This window comes from Rattus norvegicus, chromosome 3 (genome assembly GCF_036323735.1).
Source record: "Rattus norvegicus strain BN/NHsdMcwi chromosome 3, GRCr8, whole genome shotgun sequence".
Lineage (NCBI taxonomy): Eukaryota > Metazoa > Chordata > Mammalia > Rodentia > Muridae > Rattus > Rattus norvegicus.
This window is the reverse complement of record NC_086021.1, coordinates 174,561,012-174,584,684: the sequence shown is the minus strand read 5'-3', so window position 1 is coordinate 174,584,684 and position 23,673 is coordinate 174,561,012. Positions and strand designations below refer to the sequence as shown.

The following is a 23,673-nucleotide window of genomic DNA, read 5'->3' as shown; positions in this document are numbered from 1 at the left end:
CTTTGAACAAAGAGAAAGAGACTCTGCTTTTTAGGATAGCTTGGACCAGTTAGTTGATGGTGTTGAACCAAGACATAATCATATGTCTTATTTACCATTATGGCTTCTTTTTGCTTAGGGTGATGGCTGTGTGTGTGTGTGTGTGTGTGTGTGTGTGTGCGTGTGTGTGTGTGTGTGTGTGTGTGTGTGTGTGTGTGTGTGTGTGTAATATATATATATATATTCCCTCACTGGCCTGAAACTCACTAAGTAGGCTAGATGGGCTGACCAATGAACCCTGGGATTAGCTTGTCTTTGCATCCTTAGTGTTGCTATTCAAATCACACAGCACAAACTCAGGTCCTCCTGTGCTGTCAAGGCAAGAACTTCCCACAGAGCCATCTCCCAGCCCCAGACTTTTATCTTTCAATTACGAGTATGATATGAAGGTAGATATTTACATTCATTGTTGTCTGTTTTTCTGTTCATGGCTCCTAAAATCAGGCCCAGGGCCTTGCACGTGCCAGGAAAGAGCTCTGTCCTTGAGCTATATGCCTTCTTCTTTTTAAGATGGTCTCACTAGATAGCTTTCCCCATGACTGAAGCCTATTTCTGTTTTGTTCTACTGACTTTTTGACTATCCGCGTATGTGTGTGACTTGTGAAAGGCTTTAAAGCCCACATAGCCAATGACATTTCACACTTTTAAAAAGCCAACCTGAACCTAAGTTTTAGGAAGTCAGCACCTTCAGGATGGGGATGCTGTGGCTGGGCCAGAGAGGGGACAGGGAAGGTAGGTGAGAAGTTAATTACCTTTGATCATCAGGATGGCTCAGGCCCTTGGAACTAAGCCTGACAACCTGAGCTCAATCCCCAGAACTCACGTGGCAGGAGACAACCGCCTACTGCAATTTGTCCCCTGACCTCCACGTATACCAGGACACTTTCAGGGAATTCTAATTTTAAAGCATAAAGCACCCTCCCCCCATCCACCACTCCCAATCTTGCTCTTTCCTGCGCAGGGGCTGGAGGAAGAAGAACTCGAAGTTACGAGACGTTGCAGAGGATAAGGCTAAAGCTGTGATTCAGGAGGAGTTCCAGAACCTAGGGCCCATCAAGTACGAGGGGGTGCTGGGGTGGGAGTGAGGGTTTCAGGGGAGTTACTTCAAGCATGGCTGAGTCCTAGGTGTGCCTCAGGCCCAGTGGCTGATCCTGGCCATGAGAGACAGCAGAAGGTGGCTCTTGCCCTGGTGCTGGGCTCAGGGTGGACTGTGTTGAGCATCTTCTCTGTCCCACCTAAGATACCTTCTCCTTCTGACCTCCCGGAGCTCTGGGCCTGGCTTAATGCATGCTTCCCATGTGGTGAAATCAAGACGACCCCAGCAAGCCCAAATTCAAGGATTGGTTTGGCCATTGTTCCCTGGGTGCCTTAAGACTCCATTCCTCAGTCTGTGGACTCCACACACTGTCGGCTGTTTCCTCCAGACTTGAGAGTCTGTCTTTCCAGACCTATGTACCTCCTCTGTGTGTCTGGCCATGTCTCTCCCTGTGTATGCCCCTCTTGAAGTATGTTTGTCAGTCTGTATGACCGTTTCTCTGTGTGTGGGTCCCCTACCCCCTTTTTTGACAGGATCTCTCTGTTATGTAGCTCTCTGCCTGTCCTGGAACTCACCATAGATTTCAGGCTGGACTTGAACTCATAGAGATCCACCTGCCTCTGCCTCCTGAGTGCTGTGAGTGAAGGTGTGTGCCACCATGCCTGGCCTGGCCCTCTTCACTTTTGTTTCCCTTTCTCTTTGCTTTTCTGCCCTTCTCTTGCTCTGTCTGTCTGTCTGTCTGTCTGGTTTTTCTGTAGGATCCTGAACAATTCCCTTAACAATGATAGACCCCTTTGGGGACTCTGAGCAAGTGTGAATCACTTCCTGGGGCACCCTCTCTCTAGGCTTCCCGGAGAGTAATTAGCCCCTCTCAGCTTTCTCCGAAGCAGGTCAGGGCCACCGGTCAAGCCAGCACCCGTGTGAGCCCGAGTCCCCAGCGGGCCTGTGTCTCTGCTCCACAGGTTTGCTGAACAGGCTGTCTTCATCTTGTTCTGCTTGTTTGCCATCCTCCTCTTCTCCCGGGACCCGAAGTTTATCCCTGGCTGGGCCAGCCTCTTCGCCCCTGGGTGAGATTGGGCAGACCCGCAGGGCAGAGCAGGGCTCTGTGGGAGGATCCTGGGGTGAGCAATGTAGAGCTGGATGGGTAGAAGTCCCTCCCTCCTGGAAGAGCTTAGGCGGATGCTAACTCTTGGTTTCTCAGGCAACAAGCGCTCAGACAAAAACGGGGTTAGAATCCTAGTTCAACCTTTATGAACTGCGTGACTCAGACTCAGTGTACCATCACTGATGGAGAATGTGTCACGTGCTGAACGTGGGACGGTTGCCATGGGCACAGACCAGAGCAGGTACTAGACGATCGAGGGAGTGCAGCTTAGACTGGGTGCACTGAAGAAGTGAGCTCGCTGTACTGTAAAACAATGGGCTGGGATGTGGAACGGTTCTGGAAAGAACTCAAGGCCAGGAATGTGGGTGGGGGAGGGGCCACATGGAAGGGTGAGCACACTACTCATTACCTACCCTCCCTGAGGTTAACCCCGGATTATCTCACTACTCAAGTGTTCCCAATTCCCACACCAGGTTTGTTCCCCGGGAAGGTGGCAGAAAAGAGGCCCCACGTATGGTGTGGAATTGGCTCAGCCCCCTCCATCCTCTTGGCAATTTCAAGCATTCGGGTGTGAGCTATAAGAGTTAGCAATGGGCTGTGGGTGTCCCTGAGCTCAGAGCTGGGAAAATCAGGGTTCGAGCCCACCCCCTCCACAGACCATGGTCTGGTCTTAGGCAAGTCATTTCCGCTTTCTGAATGCCCCTAAAGCCTACCTTGAAGGCCTCGTGTCCACCAAGCTCCCACAAAGACACAGTGTGAGTTCTTAAAACGTGAAAGCTGGGTTTGGAGGAGCTGTGAGGCTGGTGGACCCCAGCTTGGTGGGTGTGGATGGCTGCCTCTCTGGTGCTGAGCTGTCTGTGCCAGGAAGAACACAAGCCGAAGCTAAACGCACACATGCGGGGCGCCTATGAGGTCCAAGTGAGGTGATCCCTATGGACCCTAATATCCTTTGCCTTTCAAATCCCTGTCTTTGGAGAGTCCCTGTTCTAGGTCCTTTGATCAGGAGAACAAGCTTTTGTTTGGTAGCAGTAAAATTCCCTAGGGCATCCTGGGTAACAGCTTGGGTCTGCCTTGGTAGCCACATCTGACCTGGGCACAAAGCAGAAGTCTGCCAGTCCATGGCCTGTCAGGAGCCAGAGTTACATGCTTGTGGTCTTCTCCCTGCAGGTTTGTTTCAGATGCTGTCACCGGTGTGGCCATTGTCACCATCCTGTTCTTCTTCCCTTCCCAGAAGCCCTCACTCAAGTGGTGGTTTGACTTCAAAGGTAAGATGCCACAGCTGGAGTCTGGAGCTTGATAAGGACTGGACAGGGGGCTTGGGAATCAGGGAGCAGGTCTCAGTGCTGCTAACCACAAGCTCGGTGTGCTGCCCTGTTTGAAGACTGACCCATGTGACTGGCTAGGACAGGTATTAACAGTTGCGGTCCCTGGGCAAGATCCAGCAGCTGCACCCCCCCCAACAACTCATAAGCTAAGGATGCTTGTCACATTTTCAAATGACTGGAAAAAAGCCAAAAGGAAAATATACAACTGGTGGGTGAACTTGTTTCCAGGGTTCTTTAAAAAGGCTTAGCATGTGGTGGAGAGGCATGTGACTTTAATCCCAGCACTCGGAGGGAGAGGCAGGTGGAGCTCAGTGAGTTCAAGTCCAGTCTGGTCCATAGAGCGAGTTCCAGGAAAGCCAGGGCTACACAGAGAAACCCTGTCTGGAACAAAACAAAACTAAAGGAAAAAAAAATAAGCTTCGTTATTCTCCTGTGGACCTTGGAAGCTGTGTGTTTTTAGTTATGTGAGTGAAAAGGCAATGACCTCAGTTTGATCTCTTGACCCGCAAAGCCAGGGTATTTACTTCTGACTCTTTTATAGAAAACTCCTGCTCAGCATAGGAGTTTCACCTCAGATGCACGAAAAACCAAAGTTGAGCTAGACATAAACTGAATAGACACTGGGGAGGCAAAACACCTAAAGACATCCAGTGAGGTTTTCTAAAAGCCATGAAGTGTTCTGTTAGCATCTCCTTCCCTCAGGGTCTCCCTCCCCTTGGGGTCTCCCTCCCCTCAGAGGTTCTCCCCTCTCAGGGTTCTTGTTCCCTGTTTTGAAGCCTCAGCCTCCCCCCCCATCTCCTTCCTGGGAACTCTGCTTTCCCCATCCCACCCCCCAACACCCCCCCCCCCGTTTTCATCTTCCTCCCTATCTTCTTCACGGGACTCCAGCCTACTCCCTCCCCACCTGTAGCACACAGCCACATTCTCTGGAGTCTTCCCTGTTCTTCTGGTTCTCCGGTCCCCATCCATGCTTCCAGATTAAGGACCTTGGAGTATGGAGTTCTTACTTAGGCAGTGTCTCCCAGGAGTCCCCTTGTAGCAACATGGACTCCTGAGAAGTCTTTGACCTATTGGCTCTCAGTCTAGGATCTGTCCCCTGCATTCTGCACTGCAGAGAGGCACCACATTGGACCACTACCCCATTCTCTTTCCACCTTGCTTCGTGGCCTCCACTAAGGCCCCAGATTCTCTGGGCCTGGTTCTCATTTACACAGCCAGGGGTCCTACGGATGCCTTGCCTCTAGCGTTGGTGATTTGATGGATGATATGGCTTGAGAATTCCAGTGCCTCTAGAGAGAGCATCTAAGTTCAGCTGAGTGGTAGCAGGAAGGTGTAGCTTACAGGACACACGGCTTCCAGATCCATTGCCTTGTCCCATCTTCGAAACAAAGGACAGTTTCCCTTCCATAAGGACTCAGCAGCAGAGGGCGAGCTCATTACTATTCTCAGAATTGTGATTACCTGACAAGAAGCACCTTGGAAAAGATTTGATGGTAATCTTCTGGAATCAGCGGGCAAGATAGTTGCAATGAAGGATGGTCTGGATGTGTCTGGCCTGTGGGCTTGCCTGTGGGGGATGGGATTGTCCTGATTATGTCCATTGGTTTTGAATGAACCCGTTTAAAAGTGGACAGAACCATTTCTGGGTTCAGGTCCTGAACTGTTGAGGAATTAAGCAGTGAGCTAGTGTGCGCTCATCCTCCCTCGGCTCTTGGCTCTGGCTGTCCTGGCAACTTAAGTTCCTACAATCTCGACTCCCCACAATGGTGGACTGTGACCTGGAATCATGATCTGAGAAAACCCTTCCCCCCTCAAATACTTTCTGTCAGGGTGCTTCATCACAGCAACAGAATGAATGGAACTAGATCACTTTGTCCCAGTATGAGGGGAAACAGTCCATCATGGCGGGGGAAGGCATGGCGACAGGATTTGGAGGCCACTGGCGAGATCACATCAGCAGTCAGGAAGCTGAGAGAGATGAAGACAACGTCCAGCAAACCTTCTCTTTTATATCTATTCTCACACCCCGCCCCATGGGATGGTGCTGCCCTGCCCACATTCAGGGTGGGTCATCCCTCTTTAGTTAAACGTCTCTGGAAACACCCTCATAGACATGCCCAAAGGTGCGTTGCCATGGTGATACCAGTCAAGCTGACAATAAGATTAATCCTCACAGATTAATCATAATGGTAGGGCCTCCATCCCTGGGCATGTCAGGTCCGTTCACACTCACACCTGGAAATTCTGCTTTTTGAGGGAAGATGTCATTCTTTTTCATTGCAGAAAACCAGAACTAGTTTCCACTAAAAGGTTCTGATTTTTTTTTCAAGAGAATCAAAGAATCTCGATTTCTGCATGAAACACCTCCCCCCCCCCCAGTTTTAGATATTGTCCAGTAACTCAAATTGCAAAGCCAACACATGAGGCCGTAACAGTAGCATAAAATCGTTCAGTGTGACCAGTCAAGTCCAGGGAGTCACCATGCCCCCTCTGCTGAGCACGGTCAGGATGGAGTCTCTGGTGTTAGAGTGTGGGCAGGGACAGGGATTCTGTGCATGGCCATCCGTGGGCTACCAGTTGGCTTGCACAGAAGTGACTGAGGCGACATCTTAGTAGTGTTCCTCCATGAAGCAGGAACCCTGGAGCCTTGGCTAGGGGCCACTGGGTTTCCCTGGGAAGAAGTCACCCGGTAAGGATCGCAGACCTAGTTAAAAAGACATAAGCTATAGAAACCAGGCCATATGGGTATCCTGATCATGGGTCTGAGTGACACTGACGAATCTCTCTTCAATCGTCAGTATTAGACTAAGGCCTTGGTATCTGGGCACTGTGCTGTGGTTGATAAGTGGATGATGATGATGGTTCTTAAGATCACAGTGATGCTACTCCTGCTGCTGGTGGTGAGGGTGATGGTGTTGATGGTGGTGATGGTGATAGTGGTGTTGGTGATGATGGTGATGGTGAGGGTGAGGATGATGGTGATGGTGGTACTGGTGGTGGTGGTGACAGTGATGGTGATGATTATGGTGGTGAGGATGATGATGGTGGTGGTGGTGGTGGTGGTGGTGATGGTAGTGAGGACAATGATGGTGGTGGTGGTGGTGGTGGTGGTGGTAAGGATGATGGCAAGGATAACTCATTACTCTCCTGCCCAACCAGCTCTTCCTCCAGGTGTCTGCCTGGCTTATTCAGCTGCATCATTCAGAACTTTTCCCAAATGCCACCTCCCCAGAGAAGCCCTCCCCGAATGCACCATCTCTCTTTGTTCTGTTACTTATTTAGTTGTTCCTTATAGCACATGATATTCCCCAACGCTGAGCTGTATTTATTATATGTCATCCCTGGGGAATGTCTGTTCTCTGGGGAAACAGTTGGTCTCCATACAACGTTCTGCATTTGGGATGTGAAGAAAAGAATTAAGCATGTGGCGGACATGTAGGGTACATTCGTCAGACAAAGAACCCAGGCTCGGTGTGACCCTCTCACAGTCTCGAACCCTCACAGAGGTCGAGTCACTGGACCAAGGCACCCACTTATGGGGGATGCTAACTTGGTGCCCCGAGTCTGGCTGTCACCTGCCTTTGTCCCACACTGCAGTTTTCTCTCAACCACAGGCCTGGCCTGCAGAGCCCCACTCATCTCCCTCCAACCCCAGGGCCAGCTGTTGGCTGCCCGGGCCCACTGCAGTCACTGCTGTTCGGTACCACTTTCCAGGAAATAGCAGCCACCCCACAGTGCACTGGGCTCAAGAACCCTGGTGTCTATTTTTCTGTCTCCTTCTTCTTTTTGCCCTTTGTTTTGGGGTATGAGCATTCTAACCCAAAAGGCCAAATCCACCACTTCTCTTGGGTCCACAGTCCTCACAGACCCTGGGGCTGCAGCACCCATACGCCCTGGGCTGCAGTCTGGGACACAGGGAGCTGTACAGAGACCTGCTCTTTCCGTGGAGAATGGGTATTCAAAACCAAAGTGCCAAAACCACTTGTCCTGGGTCCACAGTCCCCACATTCAAACACAGAGAAAGAAAGGCATTTTATCTTGTAAATGGGAATAAAAATAGCCCTTAGCCAGGAAGGCTGGTGAGACTTTAAATGGGGTATGTGGAGAGCCAGGGTCCAGAATGTTCTTAACTGTAGCAGCCTTAAAAATTACGTCCATTCTGATTAGAAGGAGGTGTTGGGGCTCTCCCTAAATCCCCAACACAGATGTTAGAAGTAGACACGGCTTCCTGGGGTCCCTGAAAGTCCCCACAAAGATGAGGTTCCGGGGCTGGCATCCCCCAGCCAAGCAGCCTCCGAGCCAAAGCCAACTGGGTCCTTTTCTCTACCTAGCTCCCAACTCGGAGACAGAGCCCCTGCTGAGCTGGAAGAAGGCCCAGGAGACAGTGCCCTGGAATATCATCCTTCTCCTGGGAGGTGGCTTTGCCATGGCCAAAGGCTGTGAGGTGAGAGCCCGGGTGACTTGAGGGTAGTGGAGCAGAGGGAGGACTGTGGCCAGGGAGGAGCAGGGGATGCAGGGAGGAAGGAGAGGGCTGCTGAGCATGGAGAGAGTGGAGGCTCTGGCCAGGCAGGAGTGGGGGTTGTGAAAGAGCAGCTGAGGGAACCAGGCCTGGCCAGGGAGGAGGGGCCCCTGTGGCCAGGGAGCAGCCAGGGAAGGATGGAGGCTGCAGGCTTAGGAGGAGTTGGGACTGTGGAAAGGAAGTGGGAGTCCTACAGCCCAGGAGGCCTGCATGTTGCAAGCCCAGGATCTGTGAAGACTGTGGGCCCAGGAGAAGTCGTGTTTGGGGCCTGCTGCTGAATAGGTCTGGAAGCTATGGCCAGTTTCCTACCGCAGCTCCAGGGAACAAGTAAGGAGACAGCCAGGCCCTGCTCCCCAAGTTAGGACCACCCTGGATTTCTAGCCTGTGGGTCTACCTTCAGTGCCTGGAGATGAGAAAGGGGGGTGAGGTCTGAGGCAGCCCCTGGGATCCCATGATAGGTGTGCAGAAAGGCTAGCACCAGTCTTGGGGTGACCCAGAGCACGAGTCACTCCACTTCTGACATAAGACCCTAGGGAGACCTCCCATAAACCTTTGAGGCAGATGCTGCTGTCACTCCCACTCAGTGCAAGAAATCCGGACACAGAGAGGTGAAGTGAGGTACCTAAGGTCACATGGCTATGGAGGTGGGATTCAAATTCAGGCAGCTTAATGCCAAAATCTGTGGCCTTGACCCCAGTGAGACGAATGTTAGATATTAATCACCATTCTCAATGATTTCTGCCAAACCCAAATGTGTGAAAAGAAAGACCAACTCCATGGCTGTCTAATTGAAGCCAGCTTTTTTTAAGAGTTGTGCCCGGGACTGGCCAGCTGGTGGTCTCACCCCAAGTCAAGATTTCAGTGAGCAGCTCCTCACTGGCTCTGTGGGGTCCCTTTTATGGGGTGATCATATATCATCAGGTAGGTGGTCATGGGTATTGTTCAAGATACCTTGAAAATGTGTTTTTGTGTCAGGCAAAAAGGGTGACCCTGGGTCCGTGAGTTCTCAGCAAGGTAAGGGTGGTCATACATCATGGGGTCACAAGATCAGAACAGGCTAAAATATGTTCTCCTGGGCACATCAAGTTTAGGAAATAGAAACTCATTCTGGTAAGGTATGGAGACTTAATAACAATGTATAACATTGTGGCTCCTGAGATTCCGAGCTCAGAGGCAGGTTGGGAGCAGGGTAGATACCCCTCAGGTAGTGAAACTCCCAGGAGCAGTTTCCAGCTTGTCTACTCTCAGTGTCATGCTTGTTCTCCTGAGAGATTAAGGTCAGCAGTGCAACTGAGGCATCATCTCATTTAATCCTGGCCCTAGGAAGGGAGTAATATTTCTATCCCCATTTTACAGATAGGAAAAGTGAGGCAGTGGATAATTAAGTCTCCAGGAGCCATGCAGAGGAGCAGTGACCAAAATGAACTTGGCTCTGAGGTCCAGAAGTTTCACTGCACCCTCTAGAGAGCTTGGATGCCAGGTGGAGGGGCTTTCCAAGCAGTGACTCATTGTCTTCAGAAAACCCCTGACTCACAGCTGCTCTCCTAGCCCAGCCCAGCCCATCTCCTATCCCAGTCTACTCCAGTCCATCTCATCCCATTCCACTCCAGTCCATTGAGACGGGATTTCAAGTGGCCATGTCTGGCAACAAATTTGCTACATAGCCAAGGATGACCTTGAACTCCTGATCCTCCCATCCCCAGCCTCCACCTCCCAAATTCTGGGATTACAGGCATGTCTGTTCTATGCAGTACTAGGGATCAAACCCAGGACATCATGCATCTGAGGTATGATCTCAGCTGCTGTCCTCATTTTAAAGACAAAAGGAACCAATAGCCAACACCGTTTGCTTAGCCAGGGGTCAGATCTAGCACTTGAGGATCAGCTCCACTTCCGGGTAAGGATGTCTCTGAAATGGGAAGGCGTACTTCTCACACTACTTGGGAAGGCTTACTTGGGAGGAAGTAGCATATTGTCCAGGTTTAGAGGATCAGACCATGCAGTGGGGCTAGAGTGTCTCCATTCGAATCACAAATTTTCTTCTGTGTTACTTGGTCAAGTTACTAAATCTTCTTGGTCTCAATTTCCCCATCTGGAAAATGGGAATGATGACTGGGCAGCCACTTGCTATAACTAGTGTTATAAGGTGAGACAGTACTTAGGACCCGGCTCGATGTGGTTTGCTATTTGGATTGGACATTAGAGAAAGGGCCAGCGGAGGGGAATGGGGAGACTCAGGCTTACACAATTTAGTGGCTAAGGCGCATGTTCCTACAGTGACTGGCACAGCCTGGGCCTGGGGCAGGAGCTGCCAGATACCCTATACCCCAGAGGATTCCCCAAGCTGGGGATTGGTGGAGAGGCACTGAGTGGGGGGCTGGGATGCAGAGCCATAGTGCATGCTGGGAGGCCAGTGCTAGGCAGTCTGCCAGGGTCTCCATTCAGTGAAGCCTTTGTCTGCTAGCTGCCCCTCACCCCAGCCTCTGTCCCTAGGTGGCATAATCTTCCAGGAGCCACCAGGAAGCTTGTGACACCTCTTGGCTTCCGGGCCCTGTCCAGGTCCTTCACCAGGCTGCATCAGGCTGCCCAAGGCTTGAGGATGCCTGGGTGGAGGATAGGTGGGCCCAGGCATGAGGCTTCCTGAGAAGCCATAGCAAGACTTCCTCAGGCAACCTGCTGCAAAGCATATGCTAAACACCCATATACATCAGCGCTGGACCGGAGGCCTCCCTGGGCCTCTACATGGAGCCATACACGTCCGGCCCCTGCCTCCCTCCTGCCAGTGTCCGTACCTCCTCTTTCCTTCTCCTGGAGGTTCAGTGGCCTCTTGCTCAGCCCCATCAGACTCATTTCCACTCCAGGACCTTCTCTAATGACCAACCTTTCACTGTAATCTGAGTCCTAGATCTTCAGGTCTTGATTTCTCAGAGACTGAGGTCATGTTCCTTAAAGCCCAACTCCCTGCCCCTGCCCCTGCCCCTGCCCCTGCCCCTGCCCCTGCCCCTGCCCCTGCCCCTGCCCCTGCCCCTGCCCCTGCCCCTGCCCCTGCCCCTGCCCTTGTCCCTCCCTCCCACTCTTGGTACCCAGTGACTCCCAACTAACTATGCTTGCCGCTTGGGGCCCTCTCCGTCAGGAAAATATGAAGCCACCTGTCCTTCCTACCACTGTTCTAGGCACCCAGGTGTGGCCTGATACTTAGTGGTGTTGTTTTAGCCATTGTCTCATTTACTGGGACAAACTTCCTGCCATAGGAAGCAGAAGGAAGGAAGAATTTACTCCACTTGGTGGTTTGAGGGTAGTTCATGGGAGACAGCAAAGAAGGCAGGCTGGCAGGAGCGTCTGGTAGCTGGTCACATTGTATCCAGTCAGGAAGCAGAGGGCAGAAGGTATTCGAAGGTATTCGGTTCACTCTCCTTCTATGGAGTCAGGACCCCAGCCTATGGGGCGGGTCTTCTCAGTGAAATCTTTCTGGAAACATCCTCAGGGACACACCCAGCGGTGTGTTACTGTGGCGATTTCAATTCCAGTTGAGTTGACTGCGAAGATTAGTCATCCCAGTGCTCAGAAGGTCTGCCCTGAGTCAGGGACTAGTGTGAACATGCTAACGCCCCAGAGAAGCTTCTGGAAGAGAGTGGATCCCTGCCACTGCCATGAGCGCATAGGACCTCGAAGCCGCTGTAGGTGCTGGCAGATGACTGTCTTGTCTGCTCTTACACTGGTACCTCATGCATACAAATCACATCTTAAGTACAAATCCACCGGGCTCCAGGAAGTTAAGGAAGAAGCAGCGAGTCCCAGAGGCAGACGGAGGTATGCTCCTGCTGTCAGCCAATTTCTGCCGGAAATCACAATCGCTTTTTATGTGTGACCTGTTAATGGTGATGTGAATCTACCAAAACGGCTGAGATTCAGAGCCCAAGCTGGGAGCACATCTGTTAGCTTTCTTCTAGTCAGGGTTACTGTTGCTGTGGTGAAACACTGTGACCAAAGCAACTTGGGGAGGAATGGGTTTATTTTGACTTATACTTCAGGAAATAGTCCATCACTGAGGGAACCCAAGACAGAAACTCAGACAGGTCAAGAACCTGGAGGCAGGAGCTGGTGCAGAGGCCCTGAAGGGATGCTGCTTCCTGGATCGCTCCTCATGGCTTGCTCAGCCTGCTTTCTTTTTTTTTTTTTTTTTGGTTCTTTTTTTCCGGAGCTGGGGACCGAACCCAGGGCCTTGCGCTTCCTAGGCAAGCGCTCTACCACTGAGCTAAATCCCCAACCCCTCAGCCTGCTTTCTTATAGAATCCAGGACCAGCAGCCCAGGGGTGGCACCACCCACAATGGGCTAAGTCCTCCCCGAGCCATCACTAATTAAGAAAATGCCTTACAACTTGAAAGCATTTTCTCAGTCCAGTTTCCCTCCTTTCAGATAATTCTAGCTTGTGTCGAGTTGACATAAAACTAGCCAGCACAGGCTCCCTGTGCCTCAGTTTCTTCAACCATAAAATGGGAAAGATTGCACCACCTACTTCGTGCATGGTCATAGAAATTAGATTGATATTAGCAAAGTCCTTGGGGAAACATCTGGCATGGAGGTAAACATTCTAGTGCTCATCGGATTACCTAAAAATAACAAATCCTTTCCAGTGCCTTTTTACAGACACTCATTAATCCTCGGATTCACTTAAAGAAGTGGAGGAACAGAGATGTTAGATCACTTATCTAAGGTCACAGAGCTCTTAGGCGCTGCAAAGGTTAAATGCTCTCTCTCTCTCTCTCTCTCTCTCTCATACACACACACACACACACACACACACACACACACACAAACATGCACGCACACACACACACACACACACACACACAGCAGCAGCCTTCTTTTTTCTCAAACTTGCTTTGTTTCTTCTATGAATTAGTTCACTGAGCTGAGTCTGCTGTATTTTCTGAGGCCTTTAGAGAGATTTCCCAGGACCCCAGTGTTACATTCTTGGGGCCTTGATTAGGTTCATTTTCTCTGCCACTCAAAGAATTAAAAGGCAGGGGGGAAATTGAGCTGGACAAGTAGCAGCAGGGAAAATCTCAAGCACAGCTGATGGCAGCAGAGTTAATCGGGAAAAGGAGTTTGGGTTTTTTTTTAAGGGGTAAGGAACACTCGTGTACACACACACACACACACACACACAGAGAGAGAGAGAGAGAGAGAGAGAGAGAGAGAGAGAGAGTTGTGGGAGGGACTTGGGAGGCTAAAATGCAGTTTTTCCATGAGGATTCAGGTTTTAAGGGTCTTTAAGGTGCACCCCTCCCCCCACTCAGGGTCGGTAAGTTTGGACAAAAACAGAGAGGCTAACAGACCCACCACTTTGGGCTAAACATGCCCCCCACCCCCTGTCTTGTACTTGCTGGCCTGGTTCATCAGCTGCAGGGTGGGGGTGGGACTACTGTCAAGAGGCAAAGCCACTTTGTTTTAAGCTGTTTTTGTCTCAGGCCAGGAGGGTAAGAATAAATGGGAGCTGGTCACCCTTGTTATCCACTTGTAGCCCCTCTTCCTGGCTGTCTGCCTGTCCATCTCCTGGTCTTTCACAGACTTGGGTTTTTGAGCACTGGACTTGAACCATCCTCAGGAAACATGGCCACACTATGTTCAGTATGGTGAGAGCCACACTATGCAGAGATGAGAGTGTGGAGAGAGGGTCTGGCTGAGGAAAAGAGGGGGAAGAGAGACACCATCTTGGTAACTCAGTTTCCCTCCATTCCCTTCCGCAAAGTGACCCTGGGTCTGCTAGTCACCTTTGGAGTCTCTAGGCAACACAGTCTGACAGCCACTGTGCCAATCAACTCTGAGTTCCCCTCACAGGCATCAGGTGACCTCAAGGGACATCGGCCATATAGCACTCCTGGTGCCCAGACACTGTGCTAAGTATTTTAGATCAGCCACTTTTCTCCCTTATAACCTCTGGTCTACAGATAAGGAAACTGAGGCCCAGGGAAAGGGAAAGATTCTCTGGGAAGCACACTTAACCCAGGTAAGCACAGACCCTTAGCTCTCCCCACCAAGCTGCCTCTGGCTGTTGCTGGACTCTGGCCTTCGCAGGAATTCTGGGAGTTGTTTCTAAGGAAACCAAGTCCATGGTTCCTCAGGGAATTGAAAAGGGCTGGAGGAAATCCCTTTAGTGTCCCAGCAGAACCATAGGGAGCTGAGAGGAAGATGCCTTCCATTTAGGAGCCCAAGTCAAGGCACTGGTTGGCAAGGGTCCTCTCACTCCGAGGCCAGGCCACAGGAAGCTCTTGACTGGCCACTTGCCCGGTCATTAACAGGCTCTCTCAGCAGTGCACAATGTGCCAGACCATGGCTTGAGGGAACACCGGCTGCCCTGTGTTCCCTGTAGCAAGGAAGGGCTGGTCTAGCCTCTCACAGAACTCTGCAGGTTGCAGAAAATGCTTTAACAAGGACTTTCCTGGGGTGAGAGATGTCTAAATTGTCATTTGTTTTTGTTTTGATTTTGGTTCTTTTGGTCTGGTTTGTTAAGATAGAGACCCAAACATCTCTGGCTGGCTTGAAACTTGCTATGTAGTCAAAGCTGGCCTTGAACTCTTGATTATCCTGTTTTCTACTTTCCAAATGCTGGGATTAAAAGTGTGAGCTACCGGCTGGGGATTTAGCTCAGTGGTAGAGCGCTTACCTAGGAAGCGCAAGGCCCTGGGTTCGGTCCCCAGCTCCGAAAAAAAGAACCAAAAAAAAAAAAACCAAACCAAAACAAAACAAAACAAAAACAAACCCACCTTAAAAAAAAACAAAACAAACAAACCCCCCCCCAAAAAAAGTGTGAGCTACCATACCCAGCTTCTTAAGCTCTTAATACTCTGGCCCTGGAAGTAATAATTCCTAAGGTAAATGAGAGAAACGAATGTGTTGTTCTGTCTGGGCCACAACTTCTGTACCCCCAAATCTATCAAGAAACCTTCTAAAGACAGATAGGGTGACGCAGGCATGCAATACCAGCTACTCAGGAGAGTGAGGTAGGAATGTCAAAAGTTGAGGGCTAGCCTGGGCTACAGAGTGAGTTCAGAGCTAGCCTGGGCAACTAGCCAAAGTAACAAGGAAAGTGTTGCCTGAAGGTAGAGCTCAGTGGTGGAGCCCTTGCCTTGTAGGTGTGAAGTTCTGGGTTTAGTATCCAGTATCGCAAAGGTAAATAAACATATTAATAAGAAATGCAACTTCAGAATGAGTAGTGAATGTTGCATACACCACGAACAAGCAGGCATCAAGTGCCTCTCGTACAGGATGATTTGATTCTCAGTGTTTGGGGCCCAACCAGCTCTGCCTGGGATTAGCCCCTAAACCTCAGGAAGAGCCCTAAGGTGGGATGGGAAGTCCCCGTTGGCTGCACTGTTATCCAGACCTGCTTGAGGGGAGGTCAGCTTTGAGGTCTTATGGAAGCTGGCTTGGCTTGATCAGTGTTGGTGGAAGACGGATCTGATGGTGGCAGAAGGTATGCGTGATGAACGCTGTCCAAGGTAGTTCCTGGAGAGGTCAGGAGAGAGGGCACCCCAACAACTGTGTAGCCTTGGTCTAAGGGTCCTTCCTGTCCTTACATGCTCTGGAAACCATGGTCCACTTTGAATATCTCCTTTGCTTTGCTTTGAGTGGTTTGTCTGTTTGTTTGCTTGCTTGCCTGCTTTGGGACAGTATCAAGCTGGCCTGGTACTCTCTACATTGCCAAGGGATTCTCCTGCTTCCACCTCCCGTGAGTTACCACGCCCAGGTGGGCATTGCTCTTAATTAAGGGTCAAGTGACAGAACAGTTCCTCCAGAGGAGGGTGGAGATGGTAGGGAACTTTCTAGAAGTTCAGATGGATTCAGGTGGGTATCTCAGTCACTGCTATGGGACCTTGGGGGGAGTCACAAGAATGTTTCCTCCTCAGTAAAACAGGGACAGGATGGTAGGGAGGAGTCATCAGGTGCCCAGCCTTGATAATGGTGATTCTGAGAATGGCGACTAACGATAGCATGTTAATATTGGCGTCTTGTGGCTACAATATTGGTTAATTATCATTGTGACAATAATCTTTAGGGCTACTCATAAGTCATTAATAACATTGTGTTGCATTTGTTATATCAGATGCATGCTATCTTTGTTTCCTTTTCTGTTGATGTGAGTAAAAAAAAAAAAAGCCCTGACTAAAGCAACTTAAGTGATAATGGGTTTGCTTCTATTCACAATTCCAGGTTAAAGTCCATCATATTGGGGAAGTCAAGGCAGGACCTTAAGGGAGGCAGGGAGGGAGTGGTCACATTCTGCCTATAGTCAGAAAGAAGCAACGAATGAGTGCATACTTGTGCTCACTCAACTTGGGCTCCCTACTCTTATATAGTCCAGTACCCAAGCCTAGGGAATGGCTCTGCCCATAGTGGGCTGTCCCTTCCCACATTAATTGAAACAACTAGGACAATACCTTACACACTTGCCCACAGGCCAGACTGATCTAGACAATCCCAGGTGGTTCTAAAATGTGTCAAGTTAACAATTTAAACTAACCATGACATATGTTTTATATTACAAATAGTATATGAGATATAATATATCCCATACATATTAATGTGCCATTGTGTAATAACAATATGCAAATTTTTCTGGAAGATATGAGTGGTGACCATCATTAGAGGAATAAGACTTAGCCATAGGGTCTGTCTGGTTCCCTCTCCCACTCAAGCTGGAACTTTGGGTATTGGATCCAAATGGAAACAGAGACTCTGCTTTCTAACCAAATAGATCATGGGGTCCCCTGGGCCTGTGGAGTATGTGGTGACAGAGCATGCAGGTAATGGCTGCCTGTGAAGGGTGGTGCTGGGTGGACTGAGACCAACGGTATGTCTGCCCACAGGAGTCGGGGCTGTCTGCGTGGATCGGTGGGCAGCTGCACCCCCTAGAGCATGTTCCCCCACTGCTGGCTGTGCTACTCATCACTGTGGTCATCGCCTTCTTCACAGAGTTCGCCAGCAACACGGCCACCATCATCATCTTCCTGCCTGTCCTGGCAGAGCTGGTGAGGATCCCCGTGGCCCAACTCCCAACTCAGAGTTCCCTGCCGCAGTGCTTCCCTGGGGCTCCGGCTGCCATGCTTCCTTCCAGAACACACAGGAGCATTTGAACCACAGAGTCAGCTCACAAACGACAGGGGATTCTTTCTTCCTTCCTTCCTTCCTTCCTTTCTTTCTTTCTTTCTTTCTTTCTTTCTTTCTTTCTCTCTTTCTTTCTTTCTTCCTTCCTTCCTTCCTTCCTCCCTCTCTCTCTTTCTTTCTTTCTTTCTTTCTTTTTCCAGAGCTGGGGACCGAACCCAGGGCATTGCGTTTGCTAGGCAAGCGCTCTACCACTGAGCTAAATCCCCAACCTGGGGATTCTTTCTTAAAGGAATACCTAAGAAGTGGGGATAGTTCCTCTGTGGGAGAATTAACTCATGAGGACATCCTGTGTTTCTTAGGAAGAGGAAGAATTTGGGTTCCATGGAAATTCTTGAGTCACAGGAGAAGGCGCAGACACAGCACTGTTGCCTCCTGTTTCAGTCTAAAAATTTTCTGCAAGGAGAGTTGCCCTGCAAATGGTGGGGTGGTGTCAGAGCACTCTCCATTTTCCACCCACTAGAGGCCAGCACCCTGTAACAGTGGCAATCCAAGATGTCACCAGTCATTGTCAAAAGTACCCTTGGGATGTCAAGTCTCAACCTGTTGCGACCCTCTGCTATAAAAGTCACCAGTCAATCTCAGATGGGCTGGGGTCAGAGGTGGTTCAGGGTGATTTATCCAGACCCCTCTTTTGCTTAGCAAGCAAGATCCAGTAAACTGTCCTCCAGCAAGTTTTTATGTACCCCAACCATTCCTAGGTCACAGAAAGATGCAGGACAGCCACCCAGGGCACAGAAAGATGCAGGACAGCCCTATAATCTATGATGGATTCAGAAAGGGAAAAAAATCCTGAGGAAGCCAGGCAGGAAGAAAACAAAGCAAGAGAAAGTGAGCTGGCATGCACTTGAGACCAGCACTTGGCAGAGATCCAGCCAGGACTAGCTAAGGGCACAGGCTGCCAGCAGATAGATTTCATTCTAGGACTTAAAAGGCAGCTTGATCGTGTGGCACATGCCTTTCACCCCAGCCCTCTGGAGGCAGAAGCAGTCAGTTCTCTGTGAGTCCAAGGCCAGCCTGGTCTACATAGTGAGTATAGCTAGGATAGCTAGGGCTACATAGAAAAATGCTGCATCAAAAAAAGGGGGGGGGGTTGGGGATTTAGCAAGCGCAAGGCCCTGGGTTCAGTCCCCAGCTCCGAAAAAAAAAAGAAAAAAGAAAGAAAGAAAGAAAAAGGAAAGAGAAGAAAGAAAGAAAGAAAGGAAGGAAGGAAGGAAGGAATGAAGGAAGGAATAAGAGGGCAGGTATAGGAAACTAGGGATTGCATTTTATAGTTAAACAGATTGAAGAAAAGCAAGCCATAGGACACCCTTCCCAGAACCCAAAACTGATAAAACGCAACAGAGTTGACACCTTTGGAGGGGGCTTGGCTTTATCTCCTTACCTCTTTGTTTATTATGTTTCTATTTTTGACTGAGATGACACTGTATCGGCCACAGACTTACCCCTGAAACAGACTTGGCTGTAAATGGATAGCGTTTAAGCTCTGTCCTAATGGTCCCGCAGACAGTTCCAGAAAGCTGGGCCTGATTAGCATGTTTAAGCTCTATCCTAATGGACGGGCAGACATTTCCAGAAAGCTATCACCAGCAGCTGGTCTTCACCTTGTGTACACAGGCTGCTACCATCAACAAGGTTCGGCCTGGAGTTCCTAGGTGGAAGAACATGAACACTGGAAACCGTGCTGGATGCAAGCACATTGCCCTCAGTGTGGGCTCCCTGGAGTCCTCAAGCCCTTGCTGAATGGGACTGGATTAATCAGACCCTGTTCTGAAGTCTAGGGCACCTGATAATCGGTGGAGATAGGGATGCTCTGAGGTGGTATGGGAGAGGGGAAGGAGCTCAAAGCCTCCGAGTCTAAAACTGGCAGTTCCTAAAAAAGATACCAGTAAAAGCCATTTAAATGCAGTTTCTCATCAAAATCAAAATATTTACAGACTGAGGATGATAATAGAACCTATTAAAAAAGTGCCTGAATTTCCAGTTGCAGGAATTCCCTCTCAGGGATTTTTTTGAGATGCAGTCAGCCTAGAGTGTAGGAGTCTCAAGACCAAGTCACACTGAACTCTCTGCCTTAGGACAGTGCTTGCCAAGGGGACACCCACCTGCTCTCTCAGCTCCAGTCAGGCCCGGATGGAGCTTCCACCAGGGCCATAGATGCCGTAGATGGGGGCAGGGCCAAGCCTGGTTATATGAGCCATTGTTCTCAGCCTACGGCCTTGCACCGGCTGCAGCCTGGGCTCCTAAAACATATGACAGATGCAGTATCTTGGATCCCACTCAGACCTCTGGATCAGTTACTCTGGAGCAGCTGGGACCGCAAGCTCGCTCATATGGGAAGGGGATGAGGGTTCTAAATAAATTTCGTTGCCTCCTCTGTGGTCAAGGACAGTGTGGCCCTGTCTTCACTGACCTTAAATTCTTCTGTTTCTCTAAAATTGCGTGTCATGTGTGTTGTGTGTCTGTCTACATTTCTGTCTCTGTCCCTCTTCTCATGGGCCTCCCCCATGTCTCTCTGTCACTGTGACAGTCTCTATGCTGCTGACACTCTCTTTCCAATGGTCTCAATTTCTCCCTGGGGCTTCTCCTACCCAGGCCATCCGACTGCACGTGCACCCCTTGTACCTGATGATCCCGGGCACGGTCAGCTGTTCCTACGCCTTCATGCTGCCGGTCTCGACGCCCCCCAACTCTATTGCCTTCTCCACTGGACACTTGCTGGTCAAAGACATGGTAGGTGTGGGCCTGCCCAGCAGTGGCCTGGCAGGAGGAGGGGTGGGTGATAGTCAGATACAGCCAGCATTGCCTGTCTGTTCATGTCCCACATGACTCTCCCCACTGAGACAGTCGTCACCATCATCCTCCTCCCCCTCGTCCTCTCCTTTCTCTCTCTCCTCTCCCCCTCCTTCCTTTTCTCCCCTTCTTCCCTCCTCCTCTTCATCTATTTTCCTCTTCCTCTATACCAGTGGTTCCCAGTCATCCTAAGGCTTCAACCCTTTAATACAATTTCTCATGCCGTGGTGACCCCCCCTCCAATCATAAGCTTACTTTCATTGCTACTCTGTAACTGTAATTTTGTTAACTGTTATGAATTGTAGTGTAAAATATCTATATTTTTCTAGTAGTCTTAGGCAACTCCTGTCAAAGGGTCAGTGAACCCCCAAAGGGGTCACGACCCACAGGTTGAGAACCATTGCTTTATGTTTCGTCTCTGCTTTTTCTTCCTTCTCTTTCTCTTCCTCCTCTCCCTCCTCTTCCTCTGCCCATAGCCACCACTACTCCATGCATCCTTGGCTCACATAGCTGATGACAGTCTACCGAAGCAGACATAAGACTCCAACGGAATAAATGGGGGCAGAACGAGAGTGAGGAGGAAGAACAGGGGAAAGAACTCCCTCCTAGCCTCTTTCCTTAGTCTGGTTTGCCCAGTGTAATCTGTGGTCCGGCCACTGGGAGGCAGCACTGCAGGAGACGCAGCCACCTGCCTCCTGAGAGGGTAGGTACTTTCTGTGGCTGGAGGCAATCTGGAAGACTATTCCTCACGCATTAAAAATAATTCGGGGGCTGGGGATTTAGCTTAGTGGTAGAGCGCTTACCTAGGAAGCGCAAGGCCCTGGGTTCGGTCCCCAGCTCCGAAAAAAAGAACCAAAAAAAAATAATAATAAAAAATAAAAAATAATGCAAATTTCAGAATTGCTAAGTAAAAGAAATGATTCAAGATGCCAGGGATCGAAATAGAATGATGGAGTGGGCAAAACCGACCTCCGAGAAAATGAGTCACTAGCCTTGCAATGAGCCATGGCCGCATGGGGTTGGGGGTGGAGTGGGGCTGTCCAGTCAGAGAGCTCAGCCTATGCAAATGTCTGAAATGGGGAAAGGGCTTCACTTTCTATCACCAGAAGCACAGGATCAGAGGCTGCTGGGGCTGGGTGGGTTCAGACAGGAATGGGGTTATTAGATGCAGGGTCTGGGCTCTCAGAAAGCAGGCACAGAACAGTTGAGATGCCTCATTTTGTGACCCTGGCTAGCCTTGAACTTGCAGATTTCAAAAGCAAAAGCAGCTGTTACCTCAATGAGGAGAAGAGAGTTTATTCAGGAGTCAAATATAAGTGAACGTGGCCCAGAAACACAGATTCCAGGGACTGCAAATGCCACCATGCTTTAGTGTGCCAACAGCTACATGAAGTTTCACAACAACAGAACAGAGAAAGACATAAATCAAGGCACTTTTAAAATATGTTGGTAGAAACATCAGACAGGCAGGTTATACAAAATCAGATGTGATTCCAGCTCTTGGAAGGTGGAGGCAGGAAGATCAGGATTTCAAGGCTAACCTCAGCTACATGGTGAATTCGAGGCTAGCCTAGGCTTCAAGTCCCTGTCTCAAAAAGAGACTTTCCTTAACTGGACTTCCAGTGTGGGTGTACTTGTGCACACGTGTGCCTGTGTACACATATGAACATGCATGTGTACCTGTGTCTACATGTGTGTGCTAAGTATTGCGGGAGGGGGACTAATAAGCAATTAAGACTACTGGACAAGGCTTGGCTTTCTCTGTCTTGAGGGGAAATTGATAATTTTGTTGAAGTGACCTTGTGGTTAACTGGCATAACCCATGACCACTCTGTAGCCAGAGACCCTCAGTGGAGGGAGTGAGTGTCACCTGGCCTGGGGGCCAGCCTGGGTCCTAGGAAGCATCTGTGGCTGGCTCCAGATGTGTACTGCCAGCTGTGGGCTGAGCCAGCATCTTCCATCTGCTCTGAGGGCCGATTGCTCAGCGCCTGTCTCCATTGCAGGTGCGGACCGGCCTTCTGATGAACCTGATGGGTGTCCTGCTGCTCAGCCTGGCCATGAACACCTGGGCACAGGCCATCTTCCAGCTGGGCACCTTCCCAGACTGGGCCAACACCCACGCTGCCAATGTGACCGCACTGCCACCCGCCTTGACCAACAACACAGTTCAAACCCTCTGAACACTGATGGGGACTTCTTTTTCCGGCTGGGCGTTCCTCCCAGCGGGTTGTTGCTGTTGTTGCTGCTGGGATCCTACAAGCTGATCGAGTAATTCTTCCCTGTAATCTGCTAGGAGGCTGCCAGCCAGGTTCCCTGGGCCACAGGCTCACTGTCTGCAGCGCCTTCTCTTTCTTTCTCATGCATTTCAAAGCTAACTCCTGCACCTGATGCCTGAGGAACAGGCTTTTCTCACCGAGCTGGTCTGTGGCCACGGTGTGGGGAAAGTCCACTTGAGCCACAAGCTGAAATGGCGAGGCTGAAGTGGTGTTTGTTTTGCAACACCTAGGGTCGAGGGTATCGAGACAGGAGGAGCTATGTGACTGCAAAGCTCCAGATGTTACAGATGTTCACAGCTGGCTGGATTCTGCCTTTTCTGTTTAACCATCTCCCTTGCAGATGATACCTGGCAGCTAGAGGTCGGCTTCCATTGCCTGAGGCGGAGGGAGTACACAGGTCTTCCTGGAGTCTCTCTGCTGCTTCCCCAATCTCGCAAGCAGCACACCATGGGGTTTGAAAAACTCCAACTCACACATCTATCCAAGATGCCTGGGATTCTCTTTTTTTCATCTGATTCTCTTAGGACCAAGCTCTAGGTCAGCCTTGCTCATTATCCTTCTAGGGCCCTCCTGTCTGTGGCCCTGGGGAGGGGCTCTGTGGCTGCAGACCACCAGCTGTTTTTACTCTAACAACTGGGTTTGGCCTCCCCCCCCCCCCCGCCCCACATGATCAGTAAGTTCTATTTGCAAAGGCCACAATCTTCAGGGGTGAGAGAAAAATCTGAAAGACGTGGAGACCTGTGAGAAAACCAGGGCAAAGTATCTCAGGCCAGAAGTGTGCTGTAACATTGTGACATTGTAACATCCTGCAGATGGAGACCCCACCCCCACCCCCAGTCCCCTTCCACCAGAGGCCGAAGCCTGAAAGCAGACAGTTGCTGTCCTTATTCCCAGTAAAAGCCTCTGATACTCTGCGAACAGCACACTGTGGGGACAGTGGGCAGCTCGGAACTCGGCTGACACCAGAGGTGGAACCATCACTTCCTCCAGAGGGTGGACATCCGAAGGATGGACACTTTCTGTTAAGGCACAAGTGAGTCAGAGTATTTTCCCAGAGCTGGGCTGGAGGGGGCCTGAGCTGGAAGTGACACTGTAAGACTGAGTCAGCACCCCCTGGGTCTGGATAGTGGGATCCCTCAGGGGACAAGGACGGGCATACACAGAGAAGACCATGGCCTTGTGACCACAGGATTCATGATTTCTGATACTGCTGATCCAATATGCGCTCAAATAAATAAAGACTGTTAGTCAATACTGGATATGATGACTCTTGGCTTTTCAAAATGAAACCATAGATTCCTGGTCAGGACTTCTGCAAATCTGACCTCCAACTTCCCTTCCTGTACTGTCTCCCCTGTGCACACTTCCTTAGCATCCTGTGGTGTTTATTTCCTGGTTTATCGCCTCCTCATCC

General features: G+C 50.2%; 2 protein-coding genes across 2 annotated transcripts in view; both read left to right on the top strand.

The window, feature by feature from the left end:
• The window catches only part of Slc13a3 (solute carrier family 13 member 3), a 62,720-nt gene extending 39,209 nt beyond the window's left edge, over positions 1–23,511 (top strand). The window contains exons 7-13 of the mRNA NM_022866.2: positions 1,001–1,096; positions 2,038–2,142; positions 3,348–3,445; positions 7,837–7,949; positions 16,896–17,057; positions 19,786–19,923; positions 21,987–23,511. Coding sequence (NP_074057.2) covers positions 1,001–1,096; positions 2,038–2,142; positions 3,348–3,445; positions 7,837–7,949; positions 16,896–17,057; positions 19,786–19,923; positions 21,987–22,163 — 889 coding nt within the window. The 3' untranslated portion in view covers positions 22,164–23,511. The remainder of the gene's footprint in view (positions 1–1,000; positions 1,097–2,037; positions 2,143–3,347; positions 3,446–7,836; positions 7,950–16,895; positions 17,058–19,785; positions 19,924–21,986) is intronic.
• Positions 1–23,673, top strand: part of Elmo2 (engulfment and cell motility 2) — a 273,759-nt gene that overhangs the window by 132,039 nt on the left and 118,047 nt on the right. The window lies entirely within an intron of this gene.